The following is a 25,294-nucleotide window of genomic DNA, read 5'->3' on the forward strand; positions in this document are numbered from 1 at the left end:
TATTCTAGTGTTACCAGAGTGTTACCAGTCACCAGAGACCAGATGAAGGAACAGACTGTCTCCGCCGAGTGTGTGGCCTGCAGGACAGGTGTTGCTCACTGACTGACCTCTTCATCTCCACTGCCTATGTAGGAAAGTACATGCCATAGAAATACCAGAGATAACATTTCACTATCTCTCTTATGCAGTAAGGGCTGTGAACTTTGACCTGTTCTTTTCTTATCCGCAAATAAAACAAGCTCTCTAACTCTCATCGATTTAACAGTACTTAATGGATTTGTAACTGCTTAGGAAAGTCATAAAAGCAATTTGAGGAAAAGGGGTGGGACTCGGAAGGCAGGGCGTGGATTCCCACTAAAAACGGGTGGGAGATGAATGGGTAACCCTGGTCACCCGAAGCTGCACGACTGCGAGACTCCAAGCCAAAGTCATATCAGTTCAACAAAGAGAACATGACAAGTTATAATTCGTTATGTTACTTCTATGGATAAGACATGATCGCGCAAATATGCTGTGCATTTGATTTCGTGATTTTAATGAGTAAATCTCACTAAATGTTCAGTCTTGCAACCAAAAGTCACGCTTTTACATTTAATACGGCATGATTCCTCCGTTTAACGTGTTATGTCTTGCGAAGCAAAGACACTCATGGGATGTTGGACAACGAGTTTCGACTTCGGACACCTGAAAGCGCATTCCAAGGTGTCGGTGTTCTTTACCATGATCCTTATATTCACCTATTTATTCTACTGTCTCACTGGATACTGCGATTCCATGCCGAGTCCACTGTACGTGCATCAGAGTTTCAGAAGCAAACTTTTCCCAAAGGAAGGGAAGAAACTCCAGCCGGACGCGCACGGGAACGGCTCCGTCGTGCGCGAGCTCCTCGATCAGGACGGGACAGACGTGGAAGATGAGAAGCGGCAGCGAGCTTCAGGCTATGACACTTACAGCAATCTTTCTGTGTCAAACAACTTCGGGACTAAAGAGTTTCCTCAGGCGATTATCATCGGCGTGAAAAAGGGGGGAACGCGCGCGCTTCTGGAGTTTCTGCGCGTTCATCCTGACGTGCGAGCAGTGGGCGCAGAGCCGCACTTCTTTGACAGGTTTTATGAGAAGGGTCTTCAGTGGTACAGGTAGGTCTGTCAATAGTGTGAATTATATTATCGCTTTATACTATAGGGCTACTATAGGGATTATCAAAACCAATAAACGTGTCAACTTTATTATGCAGCCATGAAAGATATCACGCGCTTGTTGCATGCATGGACACTTATTACGGCCCACGTGAAAAATTATGAATGCAATAGGATGTAGGCTATCCAGAGTAGTGGCATTTTTCTTAAAGAAATATAGCACAAGCAAACTTGTTTGCAGACTCTCTATGCTGTGTCTAATACAGTGAGCCTAAGTGTTTTGAACCACTATTCACTGAAGCATCAACAACACTTGCATAACACATAACACATTACAGTACCATTAACTGCAAAATATGGTTTGTTTATTTATTTATCCAGCATGTAATAACTCTCCGTAGCAACCATTCTCCCCTAGCGACTGTATAGCAACGTGCTAAAAACCACTCCTTAGAAACCAATGCCCTTGCAACCACCCATTCTAGTACCACTGGTACTTGAAGTGGGAGATGCAAAAAAAAACTATAGATTAAAATACAAAAGTGCCAGTTCTGCATTATAAACCATCACATCTTATCTTATCACGGTCTTATCTGTCTGTATAATCACTCCCTATGATTTTGATTCTTTGAGACTGCAGTTTTCTTTATCCAAGTTACCCACTTAAAATGTTAAGAGTGGTAATTAAGTGAGCCACCAGATGTTTTAAGCCCAATTTTATAACAGACATTGTAATTTATCCAGATTGAAATGCATATCTGAGGCACATGAAGTTTCTGTCGTAAAGTCTTCCAGCCCAGATTATTGGTTTAATTAACTCATCAAAAGAGTTTTCACACTGAGACTTCTTATAAAACGGCATGTTCAGACTGTCCATCAAGCAGTTATATGTGTGTCTGCATGATCAGCAGTTGATTCTTCCTCTCTATTTGAATGCCACTTGGTTCATCACCTGTCAATAACCGGCCCAGTTTAGAGTCATGTCTCATCGGCAGGACATTCAGCCCTCTGTCAATATAATGTCTGTGGATTGACTGTCTCTCTGTCTCTCATCTCATCCAACCTGAAAGCAGACACATGGGAATCATATCTTAAACACGTCTTTCCTACTTTGGGCCTAAATGAAATTCTGTCATTATTTTCTCACTTTCCAAACTCGTATACTGTTATTTTTTTGATAGAACCTGAATGGGTTTGGAATGACATGAGGGTGAGTAAATGATGATAGAGTTTTTATTATGGAGTTAATAATCATAGACATGGACCATTTATGATGCATTTCCTCTCTGCTGAAGACAGCTATAGCTTGTGAAGCGACTTTGAGGCTTAGCCTGATGATTTCTCTCTCTTTCACGCACTTGCACACATTTGTTCCAGCATGTGGTGACAGCCTTATGTAAACAACCAACCCATGTACGGGGTTTTTCTAACGTATAATTCAATATCAGTCTTGTCAACACCACTGGTATTCTCTGTGTGTGCAGATGTGTAATGACAGCTGAGCTATTGTGCATGCCAGCTGGAAGCCCTACATGGAGGAGTGTGTGTGTGTGTGTGTGTGTGTGTGTGTGTGTGTGTGTGTGTGTGTGTGTGTGTGTGTGTGTGTGTGTGTGTGTGCGTGTGCGTGTGCGTGTGTGTGTGTGTGTGTGTGTGTGTGTCTGTGTGTGTGTGTGTGTGTGTGTGTGAGAGAGAGAGAGAGAGAGAGAGAGAGAGAGTGTGTGACCAGGTCTTCATATTCTTTACTCATTAAAAGGTCATGACTGTGTGAAATATTGTACATTGTACATTAAATATTGTATTCATCAGTGGTTCTCAACTCCAGTCCTCGGGACCCGTTGCTCTGCACATTTTGTATGTCTCTCTTATCTGACGCACTCAGTTCAGTTCATGGAGTCTCTCTTAACGAGCTGATGATCTGATTCAGGTGTGTTAAATAAGGGAGACATACAAAATGTGCAGAGCAGTGGGTCCCGAGGACTGGAGTTGAGAACCACTGGTATACATTATATAGGCCTACAGGTGTTTAGTCAAACATTTTATTTTGATTATTTATTTTGTCATTTTATTTGAATTTACATTTTTAACTAATAGTAATCTACAACAGTGAAAAATGTCTAAATACTCTATTTTCGTAATCGTATAAAAAAAACCTTGAATTTTTGTAAGTATTATTTATTAATTATTATAAGTAACAAATATTAAATTGTATTATATGCAAATCAAATCAATGTAATTATATAATAATTATAATATTTATAAATGTAATAAATAAATGATGAATTAATAACAAATTCTAATATATAATTTATAAAATAATTATAAAAATTGCATAATTTGTTAAAGAATTGTAACTTATTTCTATAACCTGAAGATCATAAAAACCTTCTGAAAGCTGTTTCTATATTTTTTATTGCTACTTTTTTCTCATGAATTGCTAATATGTTCTGATTAACATGTCCATCCATTACATGTTCTTTAATTCTGTTCATTAATCCATAAAAATCCTTCCTCCCCCACCTGACTCTGGTTGCACCTTTTCATGACTCCATAAATCACTGTGTGGAATAAAAGTCGCCTCCCAATCAATGATGAATGCAGACGTGCTGATTATCGATTCTTCCTTAACCAACTGTATTGCACTTAAGCATAGAGACAGTTAATTAACCTGTGCATATTCAGTCTCGCTGACAAACTGCTGCTGCCTTTCAGCTCTTGAGATTCTTTATGATGCTCCGAGGTGCTTGGCTAAAGGTTTATGCTTTAAGACCCGTGTTTTAAGAGAATACTCTTTTGTGATGGATATAGGTTTATCTTTTGTCTTGTGAGTGCTGTCACAGAAGACTCTTAGAAATGATGAGGAAAGATATTTATTATTTAAGCGACTGAAGTTGATCCCTAAAGCAGACAAAAGTAGGTTTTAGAGTAGTTGTTGGCATTATACTTATGCTAAAGGTGGTCATATTAATTTGATAAAAATATTTAAAAATAATTGTTTTATGTATAATTATAAAATATTAATCATAAATGTAAAAAATATGTTTGTATTTTTTTTTTTAGTTTATATTCTGTATATAATTACTTATAATTACAAATTATATATAAATAAATATGTAAAATTAGTATATATATATATATATATATATATATATATATATATATATACATATATAGAATTTAATAGTAAATAGTTTTTAATATATAAAATATTAATAAATTAATTAATAGTATTTAAAATATAAAACAGTATTCATATATGTATGTATATGTGTGTATATATATATATACATGCATACACATATATATATAGATATACATTTAATTATTTCAGAATTTTAGAAAGAATTTGATATTTATTTTTTGCAAATTTGTCATAAAATAAATTCCAGAAGAAATGCCTTAAAACAACAGTTGATATTTAGGCAGAATTCAAACAAACTGTCTTAGAAAAAGCATTAGCACTCAATCTTCAGCACGTTTCTTCAGTTAATCTGTGTCTGATGCTGATGAATACATTTACATTTTGCATTACACATTCAATTTAGATATTAAAGTCATACATTTCACAAAGTCAGAGTGCCGATTTGACAGGCTTGATTTCCCATATGACCCAGATCTCTAACATTAAACTAGCCATTGATTGATCAGGGCTTAGGGTAGTGGTGTGGAAGAAACCATCAGCACTGCAGAACAGAGATAGATGAGTTATCTATATCCTCAGAGTCGTAATGAAGAAGAACAGTCAGGAAGCAACTGATGAAAACCATCATGTCCTAAAACAATTTGTTGCACCAAATGCAGGGTCTCTTGATAATAATGATAGGAGATCTGTTTATATGTGGCACTAAACAATCTTAACAGATCTCAGATATAAAAATAAATTGCATTGGAAAGGAGGCCTAGACTTATAAAAAAAAAAAAAAATTGAAGGTTTTTTATTGGAATTGATTGTTCCCGTGAAGAATTCATGGAATCTTTCCACTCCACAAAAGGTTTTTTATAGTGGGGAAAAAGGTTCTTTAGACTGTTAAAATGTTCTTCACACTAAGAAAAACATTCACTGAAAGGTTCTTTGGGTAACCAAAAATGGTTCTTCTATGGGATTTCTGGGAAACCCCCTCTTTGGGAACCTTTATTTTTAAGAGTGTTTCATTAACTTAATAATTTGATAAACACAGGAAAAGGTTTGGGAAGCAATTTCAGCTGCTTTGCAAGCTTCCGCTATTTTGCTCATTTCATCTGCACGCCCTCTCTTCAAAACCCCACCCTCCAAATGTACTTAAGATAATCCTGTCAGCAAATCTGAATATGCAAAATCACGACTGACAGAGAGGGTTTCTGATTGGCTAGCTTAATCCACTACAGTGCCCGTTATTTTTTACTTTCTATGTGTCTTTCATGGACACACCTGGCTGAGTTGTAAGTCTGTGAGAAATGCGTTTAGCTTTGCTTGTGAATTTTTATTTTTTTTCATTATTATTATTTTTTATGATGTGGTTAGCTGGAGAATAATTTCCTAAGGAATAACTTGGAGTGGGTAAGTTACTGTCTAGGCCAAGAGAAAGAAAGCTTTGGCTTGTCCCAAGTTGTTCACCAACCCACAACGGCATAGATAGTTGTTTTTGATGCATGGCTTCACAGCAGAAATGCCTCGTCTTTTACTGCTGAAATATAGAGAAAAGCCCAGTATATCCCTCTTGAATACTTCCAATAAAAAAGTATGATTAATCAGGCAAAAAAAAAAAAAAAGTGGTTGAAGACACTAACCTCTGAATTGTGCAGCTGCAGTCGTTCTTCTGCGACTGACTGTTAAAGCTGCTCATACGGTGGGCTGTTCACCAAGCCAGGGATGTGGTTTCCGCCAGGCCGGTCTTAAAGCTTCATTATGCTGCTACACACTCCATATTGAGTCACTTAAAATTCTGTGTGGTGCATATTTGAACAGATTTCCATTGTACAATCTGTTTTTACTTTTATATTCCTGCATGTGTGCATTGAGATGTCTAAAGGAGCTGCAGAGACGCTATCTGGTCACATATAAATTTACATCGGTTTTATAAATGTAGTTTTGCTCTTTGGCTTTGGTTCAGTCAGCAGTTACACATTTGTCACAGAAACCGTATTCATTGCACACACCACCATAGCATATAGTTCACTGAATATACACTGTGCCAGGACTTTTTTCCCCTGGGTCCTCCTGCCAAATTTACTGTAAATTTATGTCAGGCGTTTGTGGGCATTTAGCAATGTCCTGATACTGGACGATTTCCAGAAACTGTGACACATCCTGAATCTCAGATGCATTAAGGATACAGTATTGCATACCTTTTAAGGCAAAACTTGATGCAACCAAGTTTTGTGGCTTTATTTTAGGTTTAATCTTATGTTTATGCAAAGCTGAATGTCGATTTAGTTTCTTTGTTTATTGCAAAGAAAAATGCAATAAACATTAATTTAACAACATTAAATGTATAACATAAAACCTTAATGTACTTAACTGATTAGAAAAAAACGTCTCGGTTACGTATGTAACCCTCGTTCCCTGTAGGGAACGGAGACGTTACGTCGGATGACGACGAATGGGGTTTCGCTTAGAAAGCCTCTCACCTTCGAGTATATAAAACGAGCCAATGGCCATGAAATGCCATGGGTCTGCGGAATTTGCATAGCGTATCTCCGCCCCACGCCGGGGGTATATAAGGAAGTACGCCGGCAACATGCAGATATGTTTCTTCGCTGAGGAGCCGAGACTGAACTCAGGCGTTCCAGCGGTACAGCGGAAGTGGCAGGGAGACGTAACGTCTCCGTTCCCTACTCAGCGAACGAGGGTTACATACGTAACCGAGATGTTCCCTTTCGTAGTCACTCCGAGTTACGTCGGATGACGACGAATGGGGTTCCCAGTGTAATCACGCCACCTCTCGACTGTCTTCCAGTGCCCTGCGTAAGTCTGAGCTCCCTGTCGTGAGACTGGCACGGACGAAGGACTCCTACTTAACACAGGAATACCAAGGTACACTGGGAAGCATATCTCAGTGGAAATATGCAATTATGCCCAGCCCGAAGGGGGGGACTTGGAATACACCTATGACCCCGGGGGGCTGCATATGGAGTATCACTGGGGTGTCCAGCCGCAGGTGGAATATTTCAACCCCAGGGGTGGCAAGGTGGCTTGCCAAGGGAAAGACACATGCTCAAAGAGGCTTACAGTGGAAATACACATGTGGGGGTCGCCCGGAGGGGAACCATGCACATGGAGGCACCTAGCCAAGCGCGAAAGCTGCCAGTGGCATAACTCTGGCGTTGACGTCAACAGTGCTGGAGGAGACTCAGGGCTTATGAGGCTCACCTAAGGAATATCGCACATATCCCGTCCGTGGAGAGGAATGGCGAGCAAGCGAAGACACCTGAGCAGAATCTAGCACCGGCTAGTTGAAGCGAGTACATGATAAGAAACTGGCTCTACTCGGAGATTGTAGAATCTCGCGAATGTGTTCGAGTGGAGTGGGCCATCACACCAAGGGGGCATGGTCGACCTTGCTGCTGGTATGCCAAAGCAATGGCGTCCACTATCCAGTGAGACAACCTTTGCTTGGAGAAAGCCTTTCCCTTCAGCTTCCCACCATAACAGACAAAGAGCTGGTCTGAGGTCCTGAAACACTGCATTCTGTCGACGTAGGCATGGAGTGCGCGTACTGGACAGAGCAGTGCCAAGGCTGGGTCTGCCTCCTCCAAGGGCAGCGCTTGCAGGTTCACTACCTGGTCTCGAAAGGGAGTGGTAGGAACCTTGGGCACATATCCAGACCGGGGTCTCAGGATCACGTGAGAGTTAGCCGGCCCAAATTCCAGGCACGCTTCGTCAACCGAAAATGCCTGCAGGTCCCCTGCCCTCTTGATGGAGGCCAATGCAACCAGGAGTGCTGTCTTAATTGACAGGAACTTAAGCTCCACTGATTGCAGAGGCTCAAAGGGAGCACTCTCCAGGCCAGTTAAAACCACTGAGAGGTCCCAAGAGGGAACGAGAGGAGGGCGAGGAGGATTCAGTCTCCTCGCTCCTCTCAGGAACCTGATGATCAGGTCGTGCTTTCCCAGAGACTTACCATCAACTGCGTCGTGATGTGCGGCAATGGCGGCAACATACACTTTCAGGGTGGAGGGAGACAGCCTTCGCTCCAACCCTTCTTGCAGGAAGGAAAGCACGACACTGATCGGGCATTTCGTGGGTTATTGATGTTTAGAAGAACACCAGTTGACGAAGAGGTTCCACTTCAACGCATAGGCATGTCTCGTGGACGATGCTCTAGCGGAAGTGATGGTAGCCACCACCGCTGGTAGTAGGGTACTCAAACCTGCCTCGTCCCGTCCAGGAGCCACACGTGGAGGTTCCAAAGATCGGGACGAGGGTGCCATAAGGTGCCCCGTCTCTGAGAAAGCAGGTCCTTCCTCAGAGGGATTGGCCAGGGAGGTGCTGTCGCGAGGAGTATAAGTTCCGGAAACCAGGTGCAGTTGTGCCAATACGGGGCAACCAAAATTACCTGCTCCTCGTCCTCCCTGATTTTGAGCAAAGTCTGCACAAGAAGGCTCACTGGGGGAAACGCATACTTGCGGAGGCCCCGCGGCCAGCTGTGCACCAGTGCATCCGTGCCGAGCGTGCCCTCGGTCAGGGAATAAAACAGGTCGCAGTGGGACGAGTCGTGGGAGGCAAACAGGTCTACCTGTGCGTCCCCGAACTGATCCCAAATCAGCTGAACCGTCTGGGGATGGAGTCTCCATTCTCCAGCGAGAGGCCGAAGCCGAGACAGCTCGTCGGCCGCCTGGTTCAGGTCTCCCGGGTTATAAATGGCTCGAAGCGACCTCAGATGCTTCTGACTCCATATGAGGAGGTGGCGGGCGAGTTGTGACATACGGCGGGAGCGCAGACCACCTTGACGGTTGAAGTACGCTACAGTCGCGGTATTGTCTGATCGGACTAGTACGTGTTGACCCCTGAGCAACGCACGGACACGGTGCAGGGCAAGACGTACAGCCAACAACTCAAGGCAATTGACATGCCAAAGGCGCTGGGGTCCTGTCCAGGAGCCCGCGGCAGCATGTCCATTGCACATGGCGCCCCAACCCGTGGTGGAGGCATCTGTTGATACAACAACATGCCTGGAAACTCGTTCCAAGGGCACTCCGGCCCGAAGAAAACTGAGGTTCGACCACGGGGTAAAGGTCTGACGGCAGGTCGGAGTCACTGGAACTCGGAGCGTGCCGTGATGCCATGCCCACCTCGGGACTCGATCGCGAAGCCAAAGCTGAAGCGGTCTCATATGAAGCAATCCGAGCGGCGTGACTGCGGCTGCGGATGCCATATGCCCCAGGAGCCTCTGAAATAGTTTCAGTGGAACCGCACTCTTGCCCTCGAATTGGCGAAGACAAGTCAGCAGTGACTGCGCGCGTGCTCGCTCGTAAGCTGCGCGCACATGGCGACCGAGTCGATCTTCATAACGGGAAAAGAGATCCTCTGCACGGGGCAGAGTTTGCTCTTCTCCCAGTTGACCCGAAGGCCCAGACGAGCTAGGTGCCAGAGCACTAGGTCCCTGTGTTCGCAAACCTGGTCTCGAGAGTGAGCTAGGATTAGCCAGTCGTCGAGATAATTCAGGATGCGAACCCCGTGTCCCCGGAGGGGAACAAGGGCTGCCTCGACGACTTTTGTAAAGATGCGAGGAGACAGGGCTAGCCCAAATGGGAGAACCGCGTACTGGTATGCCCACCCCTCGAAAGCAAACTGTAGGAACGGTCTGTGTCGAGGTAAAATGGAGACATAGAAGTAGGCGTCCTTCAGGTCGATCGCTGCAAACCAATCCTGCGGCCGCACACACTGGAGGATGCGTTTGGCTGTGAGCATCTTGAACGGCAGCCTGTGAAGGGAGCGGTTCAAAACACGCAGGTACCGATGTCGCCTGAGCGAGGTCAGCAGTGTGCGCGGCGGAACAACCAGGCCAGGCATGGGAGGCATAGCGTCCCAGCATAGGGGCATGGTTAGAGTTTCCGCGTTCTGCCAGGGTTAGCCAGGGAAGGACTAGCGTTCCACTGCGGCCGGTTCGGACAGAATTCCCGGGACAGCACTGCATCGAAGGCGCAGGCGACACACAGCACTGCATGACCGTGCCACAATAGTGACAGGGAACATACAGACCATGATCGCCGTGCGATCGAAAGCAGCGAAGGCGGAGGACACCCGCGAGCGCAGGCGTCCTGATGCACGTCCGGGAGAAGCTTACAGCGCTCGGGGGGAGGGCGGGGCCACTCCACGCCCGGGAAAGCATGGCTGACAGCTCTGGATCGGTCCCGGCAACGATGGCACTCCCGTGGGAGGCAACGCTGTCGAAACTTCATTTCCAGAGGAATCAAGCCCGCCTTGTGATGCTGTGAGTGCATGACACCATCCGCCAGAGCCCCGAATGAAACACTGGGTCCCCGAAAGAAACCAGGCACACACGGAAGCTCCACGGTTTGCGATGTGGAGGGGGGTGTGGCCCGAGGAATTGACTCGTCGGTTGTTGTGCCACACCGAACCCTCAGATCACCCTGGCCACCAGCCAAAGTATCCCTTCTCGAGGAAGAGATAAATTGGGGTGTGGCAGAGGGGACTCTACTCACATGGAGATCATTGAGTCTCGATCTATAAACATCGCGATGGTCATGTTCCTGCAATGAAAACATGACTCATCAACGAGCGCTGCTGAGCGTGATTAAGCCCAACACGCAAAACAGCGCTTGCGACCGTTAGGCAGATGAATTACGCACACACATCCAGGAAATAGAAAATACACGGGCAAAACGTCTTGAAAAAGACGTGCCGCGTGCAGCTCTTTTAGAGAGTGGAAAAGCTCAGCAGAGTGCTGAAGCGCCCAGGGAGAAACACACTCACTGTCGGCAGATTACTGCACAAATCAGCAGCAGGAAATGCAATCTCGCTGGATCACGCCGTCACACCAACACACTGAAGAGCCGCTCGTCTCGAAGAGATTTGAGATGACACTCAGAAGGCTTGTGGAGTGAAGTACTGGACTTGGCTCCGAAGTGAAAACATATCTGCATGTTGCCGGCATACTTCCTTATATACCCCCGGCGTGGGTGGAGATACGCTATGCAAATTCCGCAGACCCATGGCATTTCATGGCCATTGGCTCGTTTTATATACTCGAAGGTGAGAGGCTTTCTAAGCGAAACCCCATTCGTCATCATCCGACGTAACTCGGAGTGACTACGAAAGGGAACTAAGAAGAACTATAAAGAAACATAGTTATTTCAACAAAAAAAATACATCAGATGTGAAGTGTCACGCAGGGAATTGTGGGAATGTCAATTTACATTTTTTGTTTTTTTTTTTCACTTCCAAAAACCTTAAATTTAACAGTATTTTACTGTAAAATTACACTCAATGAAACAGTTTTTCACTGTAGCAGTTTTACAGTCTTTTACCGTTAAAATCACAATCATTTTTTAAAGCTTTGGCCAGTTTTGCTGCCCACCAACATTAGATCATCCAGCATAAGTACATAGATTGTACTTTTAATGATATCTTATTGTGTATTGTTTTATTGTTATATGTGTATTTGTATAACTATCTTGGCCAGGACACTCCTGTAAAAGAGATTTTAATCTCAGTGAGGTTCTCTCATGGTTAAATAAAGGTTAAATAAAAAAATAAACATAAAAATTAAAAGCACCCACTCTGTCCACCAGTGATCTGCAGCCGAGGACTTCTTCCTCCTCATTGTTTCCGGTGACTGATCCTTAACACAACTTCAAACACTTAATATCTAAAAAATTTCAGCCAGTCTGTTTAGATAATTAGGAGCTTCGGAAGTAGATTTAAAAAGCAGGAAGAAAAGGAAGCACATCCTGCCAGGGCTTCAAGAGACTGATTAGGAGGATAACGTTGGATTTGCAGTTCAGTTTTTTGATGTTTTAGAAATATAACATTTGTGTTATAAATGTAAATTGATCGTCAAATTAAAAAAGTTTTCACTCCCCCATTCTGAGTATCATCGTATCATTGTACAAATATTTTTTGGTCCTGAGACTTTCACAGAAGATATCCATGTTTTAATATTTAGACCTTTTATTGATTGCTATCAGGATGTGAAGAGAATTTCAATCAATAACAAAAACTGTTTATAAAACAAATTGCCTACCCTAACACTTTTAACTAATATAAGATACATACATGTACACACCCGAGAAAAAACCCACTAAATACCAATTTTAAGTATACTCTCTCAACCCTGGCAACATAGATAAAAATTATTCAAACAATAATTAATATGTGTACAGCTCTGGTTTGTTTTAAACCAGTGCTTAACCACCCTTGTATAAGGCTTCATGGCATGTACTGCTTTAATTTCAGTTGGCAGCATCTTCTAGAGTTGGGAGCCCTTTTGAGAAAAGCTCTTTATATTATATAATTATATGAGTCATTACTTAAAGTAGTTCACAAAAAAAAATGTATGAGGGTTTTTGCTTTTGGGTCTGGCTGCTCATTAGATGCCACTAGCTGATAAGGTAGAATCGATAGGTATTTTAGAAGGAATTTAAGAGGAGAGAGTTGACAGTGTCTTCATCTTTGGGTGTGTTCGTCCTGCTACTGCTTCACAGATAAACCCACGCAAACACACACTCTCAGCAGCACCACTGATTTTCCCACATGATAGGAAGGGCAGTTAGTTTCTCTCTCTCTCTCTCTCTCTCTCTCTCTCTCTCTCTCTCTCTCTCTCTCTCTCTCTCTCTCTCTCTCTCTCTCTCTTCACAGACACACACACACACACACACACACACATTCTCTCTTTCTGTCACACACACAAACATGCACACACACACACACATACACATACACATCTCTTTCTCTCACAAACACACATACACTCATACACACATCACATGCACTCACTCACACACACACACACACACACACACACACACTCATGCACGCATCTCTCTCTCACACACACTCATATACACATCACAGAAACACACACACACACATTCTCTCTCTCTCTGTCACACACACACACACACACACACACACACACACAGAACATTCTGATTTGTCGCTAGTCTGTTTCCTGTTAATGCAGGACCTCTCTCTCTCTCTCTCTCTCTCTCTCTCTCTCTCTCTCTCTCTCTCTCTCTCTCTCTCTCTCGGATGTGAGCGTTTAAACCTCGGCTTCTCCTTTGACCTGTGGTTTTCCTGCGATGCCACACATGCAGAGTCAAAACCTGATGTTTCAGCGCCCGCTGAGTGTTTCTTAAATTACAATATTTTACTGCTCCGATGTTGCTCTTTCACAGCTTAATAGAGAGCTCAGTTTGTTTCAGATGCAGCATTCCTTTGAAGAAAAGCTCAGATCATTTGGTCTTGAGTTCATATTAAAATCGTTGTCAATAGTGACACAGAAAGTCTAGAGGAGACATGTGTGCAATCACTAGGAGATCTGCTCTCAGGAGATAAAACTATGAAGTCTCTATTTCATGTAATTGATGTCTAAAAGAAACAATTGAGGCGTTTAAGATGACTCCTCTGTCATTCCTCTTCCCTAAGGGCTTGTTTTGTCTCGTGTTTTCTGTCCGCTTGCAAGTTCGTGCAGTTTAACTTGTTATTTCCAGCTGACATTTAATTGCTTCCCACAGTTTCTAGAAGCTTCCATTTGCTCTGTAATGACAAGCCTGTGTCCTGAATGCTTTCTCAATAAGAAGGTCCTGCTGTCCTCCAGCACTTAACTGAGCGCTGCAATTACATTACAACCTATTACATTTTGTTTCCTTTTTTGCATAGGCTTTTTTTTTTTAGTTTTAATTGCTTCCCAAAAGTTAAGTTTTTTTAAAATGTTGTCAATTCAAATATATTGGACAAAAGATCCGTACTGGTTTCAGGCTCATGGTGAGCCCTTAATAGGAAGCAACTTCCTCCCAGAGACTCATTGCTGCCAGATGTGGCAGAGATCCTACGGGAACATCCCGGGTCACTGCTGCCAGACACAGGGGGGTCTTCAGTCTGGATGTTTTCCTCTGATAATGGGAGAAAGGTCATATCCGGTGGTTCATGTAAATGAGGGAGAGAAGATCCCACTCTGTTATGACGTGTATAATGCAAACAGCTCAGAGGAAGAGGTAGAGTAGGAAGAGCTTGTCGTGTAATCAGGCATGACTTACCGCTCTTTGTTTATTGTCTCTTTTTTATAGTTCAACATGTTTTTGGTTCAGAAATGTATTTGAATATTTTGAAAGTAACCCACAGAAACCTAAACCAAACAGTGGTGGTCAGTCAGTATATTTGTCTGGTGTTCAATATGAAACCATGTTCATCTTTTTCAGGAATAGTTTGAGGTTTTTCTCAAAATAAATCTATCTATCTATCTGATTCTATCTATCTATCTATCTATCTATCTATCTATCTATCTATCTATCTATCGAAATTATTTTGTTGCAAGGATGTTTAGATATGTTAGGAAAACAATGTTACAATGTAGTTTTCTTAAAATTTGTAAGGCTTATTTTATAATCCAATGAACGCTTGAACGCTGTTGATATTTTGAGAGGCCATTTTTGCACCAGGCCACCCGCAGCTGTGCCTTCTGTACTAGCAAACAGAAATAAATTGTTGCCAGGTTCTGAGCTGATAAGCTCACATGTACACCCACATTCCCAGCCCAGATGCTAACCACTAACGCTGCGCTAGGTGTGATCAAAACAAACAGCATGGATGCTAGCCGCTTCATCGCCCTGACAACCACACAGGTAACGGCAGCTGCTGCGAAGCCACCCGATAAAGAACAAAACACACGAGCGCACAACTGGCGAGAGATCAAAGGTTGTCAAAGATCGCTGGTTAGCTGCGTTTGCAAACCTGGCCAAAATGGGGGCTTTATCTTGCTATGCTTCTTTGGATTTGGAGATCAAATGGATGGACCAGAGTGTGTGGGCCATTGGCGTGAATTTAGAAAAACCTAAACTATTCGCTGATTACCAGGTTGCTCTCCCCAACGTAAACATGATGTCAACAGACATGGCCAGTGCCATTATGGATACCATTAGCTTGATTACTCTGAATTAAACAAGCACTTAGCTGAGTGTACATAGCCAAACAGTGCTTGCACTTTAGATGCAGGGTGAGGATGACAACATTGACATTAACCATGACACTGTGAATACAAATTAAAAGGTTTGCATGCTTGTAATGCATCAAGATCTCTAAAAGTGGGTACTGGGAACATGCATCATGTAAACATACTTGAAACACTTTTAAAGAAATGCTGCATGACTGGAATAGGTACATATCAGTTATTGTATGACTTCAGAAGTTGCATGGCCTAATTTTATGGGTTTTTTTTTTTTTTTTTTTTTTTTTTTTGTCCTCCTTAGAGCATGAAACAGAAGTTGCAGTAGTTTTTTATTCCCTATTGTGACGCATATCTGACTGAAACAGCTTCCCGAACAAGAAAAAATACAGGGTGGGACTTGATTTTGTCCATATATGTCAGAGAGTGTTTTTCACTCTCAGAAAAAAAGGTTCAAAAGCTGTCACTGGGACAGTGCCCTTCAAAAGGGTTCTAATATGTACCATTTAGGTACTAATATGTATACTTTTGGTACCAGTATTTACCTTTGAGGGACTAATATGCACTCTTTAGGTACAAAGGTGAAAAGGTAAAGGTAGAAAAGGTATCACCACAGTGGCAGCTTTTGTACGTTTTTATCTGAGAGTGTAGGGAAACTGATTGGATGGTTGTGTTTTGCTATTGGTCGATCTCATGTGAGTGACAGGTTGCTCCGCCCTCATGTCAGTAAACGCATCATCAGAGGAGAGAATTAAGGAGATTAAATAAGAATTGATTAAAGGTTACATGGACAGGAAGTTTTTTTAAATAAATTAAGGTGTGCGCAGATAAATCATTTATAATAAATACCGCGATATTCCATTAAAGATGGTGATTATAACAGACTAAAAATTAACATTGTTTGAACAAGCGCTGCATGAAGAGTTGGATGGATGATATCAGAGTAGATAAATAGTGGCAAAATGTTGTGATTTTTGGTGATCTGTTCCTTTAAAGAGCATTGCAGGTCAAATAATATGGCAAATCCAATTTCTCAATGTTGTCCTTCATTCTATTTCACAGTCAGCAGGCCACTGGCATAAATAACTCTGATTCTTGTCTCTGTGGTAAAGCTCTCGAAGAGAAATATGATTCTTATTAGAGTTCAGTATTAGCCTCATGGCATTGAGATGATGGCCAGCCTCAGAGAGAGAGAGAGAGAGAGAGAGAGATCCCATCCCAGACCAATGAAGAGTTAATCTATTACATATGTTCTCTATGGAAATAGTGAGAGTTAGTGTAGAGACTTTTCCATTTGATGCTGGAGCTATTGGACATTCATCGAGGAGATTAACTGAACCTTATAATCTACAAGAACCGTAGTATATTTATACTTAGTTATATTTATTTATTTTTATAAATTATATATTTTATATTATTACTTATTACCATCTTAGAATAAATAAGGATTCATTTTTATGATATATTTTACATAACTATTAATAGTATTTTATATAGGCTAAATGCATAATGCAAATGATTTTTGCCAAATTTGGTGTAGAAACAATTTCACTCAAAAATTGCTAGAAAATTTCACATATAATTACAAAGAAATGGCAACAATTTTGAAGCAATAATACTTGTTTTATTTACAACTTCAAACATTTATTCCACTTTGTGGTAAAGGCAAACTGTTAAACGAGGATCTCGCAAAAATCATCAAATCAGCACAAAATGTGCTCAGGCGTTCTGGGGATGAAACGCATCAGGAAATGACTGCTAAGAGCTGTTATGGTTTCGTCTTTTTTCTTTATTAACAACTCACCACTCCCTTCTCGTTCATTCCACTAGGCTGGTTTTTAATAAAGTCAACTTTAATGTTTATTTAACAACACTTTTCATTACTCAGGACAGAGTGAGTAATTCAACAGTGACCTCATCAGAGACGTGCTTGTTTTATATTTTTGATAATAAAAAGAACATCTTTCATCATAATGAACTGAACCTTTGTGACAGCTTCATCCGCTGGCGAGAGCTGAAAATGGTGGCAATTATCACATCTCCAGAGTCACTTTTAATAAAGTTTTTCATTTAGCAGAATTGCTTAAAATTGCAGTTCAATATTTAGTTTGGACGACATAGGTGAAGCTACACATAGTTTCTGTCCCAAAACCTAGTGAACTGCCTATTTAGACGACATTTATGTGCACTCCAAATGCAAATGCTGTTCTGAAAGCCAGCATAATTATGATTTGGCCAGATTCTAATGCAGCATCCCTAAAGGCACAGTCCTTTCAGACATTTAAATTCTGTCATCATTTCTTTCATGCTCATGTCATTCCAAACCAAACATGTATGACTTTTTCAAGGTAAGTTAGTCTGTGTTACAGATAAAAAAAAAGTAAGTCATACAGGTTTGGAACAACATGAGGTTGAGTAAATAATGACAGAAAAGAAAAGACAATAAGACAATCCCATAATGCATACATATTTTTTTATACTTGTGCCTTATTAGAGTGTAGCTTTATCAACATGCTTAAGGCCTTGGTTCTGGAAGCATTTTCCCATTCATTTTTTCATTCATTTATTTTCATTGTCTGGTTGGTGGAGATTTCTTTCCTGGAATAATATTTTTAAACATGATTATTATAAGTTGAAATAATGTAGACTGATGGCTTCTGCCTAAGCATATACCATCGTTTAACAACCTTGTCGCTTACAGTATGTCTGTTTTTAACGGGTTATAAGTTATGGTTAAAAATCAATTCCCCTATGGATAAAATGAATGGGATTTTTACTTCTGGAACCCATTTACACATTTCACATACCGTGGCAACTTTGGCCCGTCCTCAAAGAACATTTCATGTAAAAATCATGTAAATGTATCTACCAGACCACACAAATGAAGTTATAAACTTGTAAATGAGCATTATACAAACACTTTAAAACTCTAATGCATATTGGCAAGATTTAGGTGATTTGATGATTTTTCAAACCATTTAGTGACCTCCATTATGACACTTTCTCTACATTCTCTTTCTGTAGGAACCTAATGCCTCGTACTTTAGACGGCCAGATAACTATGGAGAAGACACCCAGCTACTTCATCACACGTGAAGCCCCTTCCCGAGTTTTCTCCATGAGCCGCAGCACCAAACTCATTGTGGTGGTCCGTGACCCCGTGACCCGGGCCGTGTCAGACTACACTCAAACTCTGACCAAAAACCCTGGCCTGCCATCTTTCCAGAACCTGGTCTTTAAGAACTCCACCACGGGTCTGATCGACACGTCCTGGAGCGCCGTGAGGATCGGCATCTACTCCAAACACCTGGAGAACTGGCTCAGGTATTTCCCGCTCGCGCAGCTTCTCTTCGTGAGCGGCGAGAAGCTGGTGACGGATCCGGCGGGAGAAATGGGCAGGGTGCAGGATTTCCTGGGACTCAAACGAGTGGTGACCAATAAGCACTTCTACTTTAACCAGACTAAAGGCTTCCCGTGCCTCAAAAAGCCGGAGGGGAGCAGCAGACCGCGATGCCTGGGGAAGACGAAAGGAAGACCACATCCGCACATCCCGCCGGAGGTGCTGCACAGACTCAGGTATTTCTACAGGCCTTTCAACATGAAGTTCTACCAGATGACTGGCCAGGACTTTGGCTGGGAGTAAAGAGTTGCTGCCAGGACCCTTTTTGATAATGCAGAAAGCTATGAAACTGTCTAGTGATTTTCAGCACCTTCACAGTGTGTACAGTCAAAGCTCATGGTGCATATTGTGTGTTCTGGCCCAAAAAGACAAAAGCCCCTTTCACACATTCAGTCTTTACTGGTAAATTACCGATAATAGATCGTGTGTGAACAGGACCTTTTCAAAAATACCCGTAAATTCCCTTATTTACCAGTAATACACATACTCTGTGTGAATGCAGAATGAAGATTACCGGTATGATCACTTACAAGAACTCTGCTTTGGGCCAGTCATTAAGTTCTAATTGAGATGACGTGATTACTCAGTGAGTTTACAGTAAGCTTTTTAATAGGTTTTCTATTTAAATATGCAATCATCTTTGACTGTTGCGCCACGTCTCTGAGCTTTTTCAACGTGTTGTGCTTGAGAACCGGCCTTCTTTTCCTTCCATCAGTTCTGCAGTTGGATACTATTATGCACATCTCGTGTTTTTAAGAGCAAACGCGCTTTCTGTTTGATCAAACCCTTACGCCTTTCACTCAGACCAGGATGGTCTGATTACCAGGATTGCTGTATGAAAGGGGCTAGTGAGAAGCAAAGAGTCAAGTCACTTTTATTTAAATAGGGCTATAAATGCGAGAGAACGCAAAAAGCATTGAAAAATATTTTTCCCTCCCAGTTCTTTTTTTTTTTCAATCACCATGTCACTTTTAGGGGCTCTAATATAGCGCTTTATATAATACAGATTGTTTTAAAGCTGCTTTACGGTAACAGAATCAATGGTGCAAACTTCATCAAATATATATATTCTAATTCTGATGTAAAGCATCTCTACAAACTGTTAATTCAGTTCAGTAGAGATGCTTTACATCAATTTTTCATTGTAAAATCAGCTATAAGCAGCTTGGCAGAAGACTGTCAATAGTGTCGTTATTCAGCTCAAATCAGTTCAAGTTTTGTTTCAGAATCAAATATTAAGTGTCTTTTAAACCCTAAATTAATGCATTGAAACATTTTTACTTCCTCTCAAACACTCCTCATCATTAAATAGATTTAAAACAGGCATGTAACAAATGTTAAAGGCTCAGGGAAGGAGGAGACAGGAACCAGCGAACGTTCAACATAAACTTTAATCACCAAATAAACAAACGAAAAACTGAAAGTAAAGCATAGAAACATGATAAAACATGTGGTCCTCTCTCGTCCTTCACTGTCGTCACTCCTCCTTTTATCCTTCAGGAGCTCCTCCGTGGGACTCGAGGCCGGTGTGTCGCGCAGGTGATGCTCAATAACACTCATTAAAGATCCCACGGCTCTCTGCCTCTTTTAGGCATTTTCCGCTATATATTTACATTTTACCATCTATTTTTTGTTTGCGTCTGATTCAACTGAGTATGATCTCGAACTCACTGAACAGAATACCGGCTCTGATGTCTGCTGCCTAAACGCTCCCTTATTTCACATGCCCATAATCATACAGCTCAAAACACATTTGTTCTTTGTGATTTATTGCTGCCAAAAAGAGCAAAGCTTGGATGTTGTCATTCAACCACTGTTATGTAACAGACATGAGACATAGAGGAAAGAAAAAAGAGGGAGGGAAGCAATAGAAATGTACTATACAAACTTTTATTATTTATTTTGTGTGTTTTTGCTCATGAAAAGAAATTGCCTGCTTCTACAAGAGATCCCGTTTTACAGTAAACATGATTTTGGCTATGGACTCTTTGGTTTAGATTTTGGACCATGCAATTGGTTTTATGCCGTTGGTTTTTTTTTTGGGGGGGGGGGTTACGACAGATGATTATTCGTATATTTCTCTTAGGATATGGTTTCATAGTGAATTAGAGCTATTTAACCCCCGTCTTATTTTAAATAGTTGATTTTCTCAATAATTATACAGGGACAAATACTGGACTATGCATTATTCTTAAGACAATATCTGCTGACTGAAAACAAAGATCTGCTTCTGCTGTAAATTGCTATTATTTATATTTATGAATGTAAAGATTTTTTTTGATTTGTCAGTGTCCAAATATATATTGAAATCAATGAGCAGCTTTTTTTCTACAAACATTATAATAAATAAACATGATAGGAACAGTGTCTGCACACATTTTATTCATTTTACTGTTCTCTGTGTATTGCTGAGGTTTGTAATTGATGATTAATTTAACAGAAGTTTTACAGTGTATAGAGATAATGTACATAATGAGTAGAAAACATTTATATTCCCAAGAAGCACACATATAAATGTGTGTGCGTGCGTGCGTGTGTGTGTGTGTGTGTGTGTGTGTGTGTTATATACATTTCACAACTAAACTGTTTTCAGTGTTCCAGTGAAGAAAATGGAAAGAAGATGTAAACGAGTGTAGCTGTCAGTGCCGGCCAGGCTAAATGTGAAGTTGACATTCTGAGCTGAAGCTTTCTGATGTGTAAGCAATCAATTTGCAAGGGTCATAGAGACCTTTAGGATGGTAATCTTTGACCCTTGACTCCTGGATGACCTCCCACGCCATGCCATATTAAAGCACTGACCACCAAAGCCGGCCACACAGACCCTTCTCTCCCACTGCATTAATGTTACCGATCGAGACACGGACTCTTCATTCCTAAAAAAATATCAAAATCAATAATTGTCTGTTTAAGTTTATAGTTCCACTGCGGTGTGCCATCATCCATTTAGTCCCCCGTCACTATGATTTAATCCAGATCGAGTGCTGCTCGCTTCCAAACATCCATAAAATGTTATTTAATGGAGGATTTACAGCATTTTCCAAATCCTGATAGATTAACGTGGCTCGTGTGGGTTTATATGAAGACGTGGAGAGCCTAAAGCATGATTTTAATCTCTACTGAAAAGACACACAGTTCCCTATTTAGTATTTCTTTAACATTATCTTTTTATCATCATAGCCCCGAGCAACAGAAAAATGTTTTCAGGGATTTTGGGAAAGTTTGGGGTCAGTAAGATTTTTTTTTAAGAAGAAGAAGAAGAAGAAAAAGAAAGTAATACTTTTATTTGGGCAGGTTTGCATTAAATTAATCAAAAGTGACAGTTGAAACATTTATAATGTTACAAAAGATAAACAGATAAATGCTGTTCTTTTGAACTTTCTATTCATCAAAGAATCCTGAAAAATAAAATGTATCATGATTTCCACAAAAATATGAAGCAGCACAACTGTTTTCAACACTGATAATAATCAGAAATGTTTCTTGAGCATCAAATCATCATATTAGCATGATTTCTGAAGGATCATGTGACACTGAATTCAGTTTTGATCACAGGAATAAACTACATTTTAACATATTTTACATTAGAAAAAAGTTACAATTAACTGTAATAATATTTCACAATGTTACTGTTTTATTCTAGGTGAAAACACATACACTTAGAGGTCTTTCATGCTTTTCATCAGTTTGAAGTTACCTGAGGTGTCTATTTATGAGAAGCAATCTGAAAGAAATACAAACTATCATCTACTCATTTCATAACATTGGCTAAATTATCAAAAGTTCAGGATGACAGCAGTCAATGTGGTCTCAGAGAATGTGACTAAACAGACACAACCATCCTGGGATCTGAAGTGACGTTCTGTGTAAAGTTGGACATGTAAATACAGTCAATGAAAGAGCACTTGGTTGGCTAGAGGAGAATAAAAAGAGCATCACTCAAATCAGTGGCACGGGAATCAACACCCAAGAAAAATAAAACTGCTATTTCTGTCTTGAAACATTAGCCTGGTCTTCTGTCTTTCTACTGAAATGGATTTGAGGAATGTCTTTGAGTGCTTCCCTCTTGTAAAGTCTTCTTTGTGTCCCTTTGGCCAGAACCAAATCAGCGAAAGCTGAGATGTTATCCTGTTCTGCAGCTGACTGACTGCATTCAAATGCAAACAGGCTTCGCTTCGGCCTCTTCATCTCATCAGACTCTCTCTCTCTCTCTGTGTGTGTGTGTGTGTGTGTGTGTGTGTGTGTGTGTGTGTGTGTGTGTGTGTGTGTGTGTGTGTGTGTGTGTGTGTGTGTGTGTGTGTGTGTGTGTGTGTGTGTGTGTGTGTGTGTGTGTGTGTGTGTGTGTGTGTGTGTGTGTCTTCAGCTCTCTCTTTGTGTTTCGTGATGGCTGATGTTCAGATCTTGCTGTCAGAGCTCTGGACTACAGTGAGATTAGTGCTAAAAGTGCTAAAATCTCCCTCAGATTAAAACTTTTCAACTCCTTGGCTTAAAAAGAACGACTGGTGACCCTGAAATAAAGGTCAAGTATCAGCATTCAAGTGTTGGAGAGACTCTTAAGTACCTAACACACTGATATTCATGATATTCCTGTTGACAACCACACAAGAGTTCAGACTATTTATCAGTTTAAGGTTATTGAGAATGAAGCTGCAGTTTTGATAAGTTTGTTTAGTTTATTTGGCACAATATTAAATATATACAATAAAAAGAAAGAAAATACAATCCATATACAGTGCAGGGGTTTATATATATATATAAATATATATATATATATTTTATATGAAATTAAAAAAATAGCTAAATTAACATAAAAAATGGTAATGCTTTATTGTACAGTGTCCTTGCAAAGCAAAACTGTCAAATGTGAATGGTAGAGTTGGCAAATCAATTAAAAGCAGATTTATTATAGTTAAGTAAAGTGAATTTTATTGTATTTTTTTCAGTATGCCAAGGAATCATTTCTCATTTAAAGGGGTGATGAACTGAGAAATCAAAGTTTCCTTGAGCTTTTGACATATAAGAGATCATCATACTATAATAATATCCTGTAAGTTTCAGAACTGAAAACTACCTTGTTAGTCCAATAAAAGCTTTTATAGACATCAGGCTCAGCAAACGACTCGTTTTTCAAAGTGGGGAACTATGACGTCAAAGAGGATAAAACACCGCCTCCACAAAAGAAGATCAACGCCTACTTCAACACGGCCTGTTTAGCCCCGCCCACCGATTCGCCCAAACATGCTAAATAACATAGGACGACATGATAATTGCTACCGGATCGAGCTACTTCCAAGCAATAAACATGCTGTTGACTAAATATTGTGCAGTGCCTGTTTGTGGAAGAAGACAGTCATAAGCTTCCTTCGGATTCCAGCATGGTTAAACTTTATTAAATCAGTCAATCACAATTTCCCGACACGGATCTGCCAGCAACATGTAAGTAACCATGTGTATTCTAATGCCTGATCTGCGATCAGTGATTTCGGTGTAATTATTCAAGTTCAGATATTTCTCTTAAAATCGTTCAATACTGTTTATGCATCAGTGACTAAACGATCAACTTCACATAATTTCTCGTAGTATTATGAAAATAATCTTTTTTTAAACTGTTATTAAATTATATAGCCTACAGAAAGCGATCAAAGAACGATCCCTTTCGCCCAAGCTGTCAATCAAACAGCACAGCGCGAGCCGCGAGAGCTTATCTGGACACTTACCAAACTATGGATGAAATAATGACACTGTTACACTACACAACGAAGCTCTTACTGTGTACTCACATCGTGTTTGCATTGTGATTTGGTGTAAGCATTTGTGAGAGTGCAAAAATTGCGTTGCAATGATAAGATCTTTATTCACGCGATCAACAGACTGTCTGTCATCTGCTCAGTCAGTAGTGCTCATCATGCTGCAACCTTTCATGTGATGGAATAGATTTAAATATAATGCTTTAAACGATACTTTTCACGATTTGTTAATCTCGATAGCTGTAATAGTAAAAACGTAGTAAAAGTTTTCGAGAGAGTTCATGTAATACTAGCTATTTCATTGCAAGCATGTCAGCCAATCACAGCAGTGGGCGTTTGCACTGCAGTCTCACAGCAGACACGCCCCTTAAAACGGAGCGTTCAAATCTGAGGCAGAAATCAGGCTTGGAAAAATGGCTTTTATTTATAAATTCTGACAATTTTTTATGTAAAAATCATACTAACATTATAAGGGCACCCCAGGCAACATTATAAAATAATAAAACAATCCAGTTCATGACCCCTTTAAATTGTTTTTTTTTTTTGTTTTTTTTTTTGCTTTTCTTGATGTACTAAAACAACTAAAACTGAAATAAACATTTATAAAATTTATATTTAGACATGTTAACAATAATAATACAAATGACAAAAACACAGCAAAATTACTAAATGTTTAACTAAAATGTAAAAATAAAAATTGTTCAAACTGTTGATGCTACTAATAATAGTGTCTCAATTATACTAAAATAACATTGATTAAAAATAACAGCCAAAATACAATTTTGTCATTAGTGTATATAGTAGTATATATAGTAATAATATAGGTAGCAGTATATGTATGTGTGTATATATATATATATATATATATATATATATATATATATATACACACACACACATAGTAGGAAAAAT

At 40.5% G+C, this 25,294-nt stretch overlaps 1 protein-coding gene across 1 annotated transcript; it reads left to right on the top strand.

The window, feature by feature from the left end:
• The first annotated feature begins 617 nt into the window (after window positions 1–617).
• LOC307150669 (heparan sulfate glucosamine 3-O-sulfotransferase 6) lies at window positions 618–20,605 on the top strand. Its single transcript, XM_079858099.1, has 3 exons — window positions 618–1,136; window positions 18,263–19,154; window positions 19,237–20,605. Exons 1-2 carry the CDS (start codon window positions 625–627, stop codon window positions 18,879–18,881), a joined length of 1,131 nt encoding a protein of 376 aa, XP_079714225.1. The 5' UTR covers window positions 618–624; the 3' UTR covers window positions 18,882–19,154; window positions 19,237–20,605.
• The last annotated feature ends 4,689 nt before the right edge of the window (window positions 20,606–25,294 follow it).

This window comes from Squalius cephalus (genome assembly GCF_949319135.1).
Source record: "Squalius cephalus genome assembly, chromosome: 2".
NCBI classification, from domain to species: domain Eukaryota; kingdom Metazoa; phylum Chordata; class Actinopteri; order Cypriniformes; family Leuciscidae; genus Squalius; species Squalius cephalus.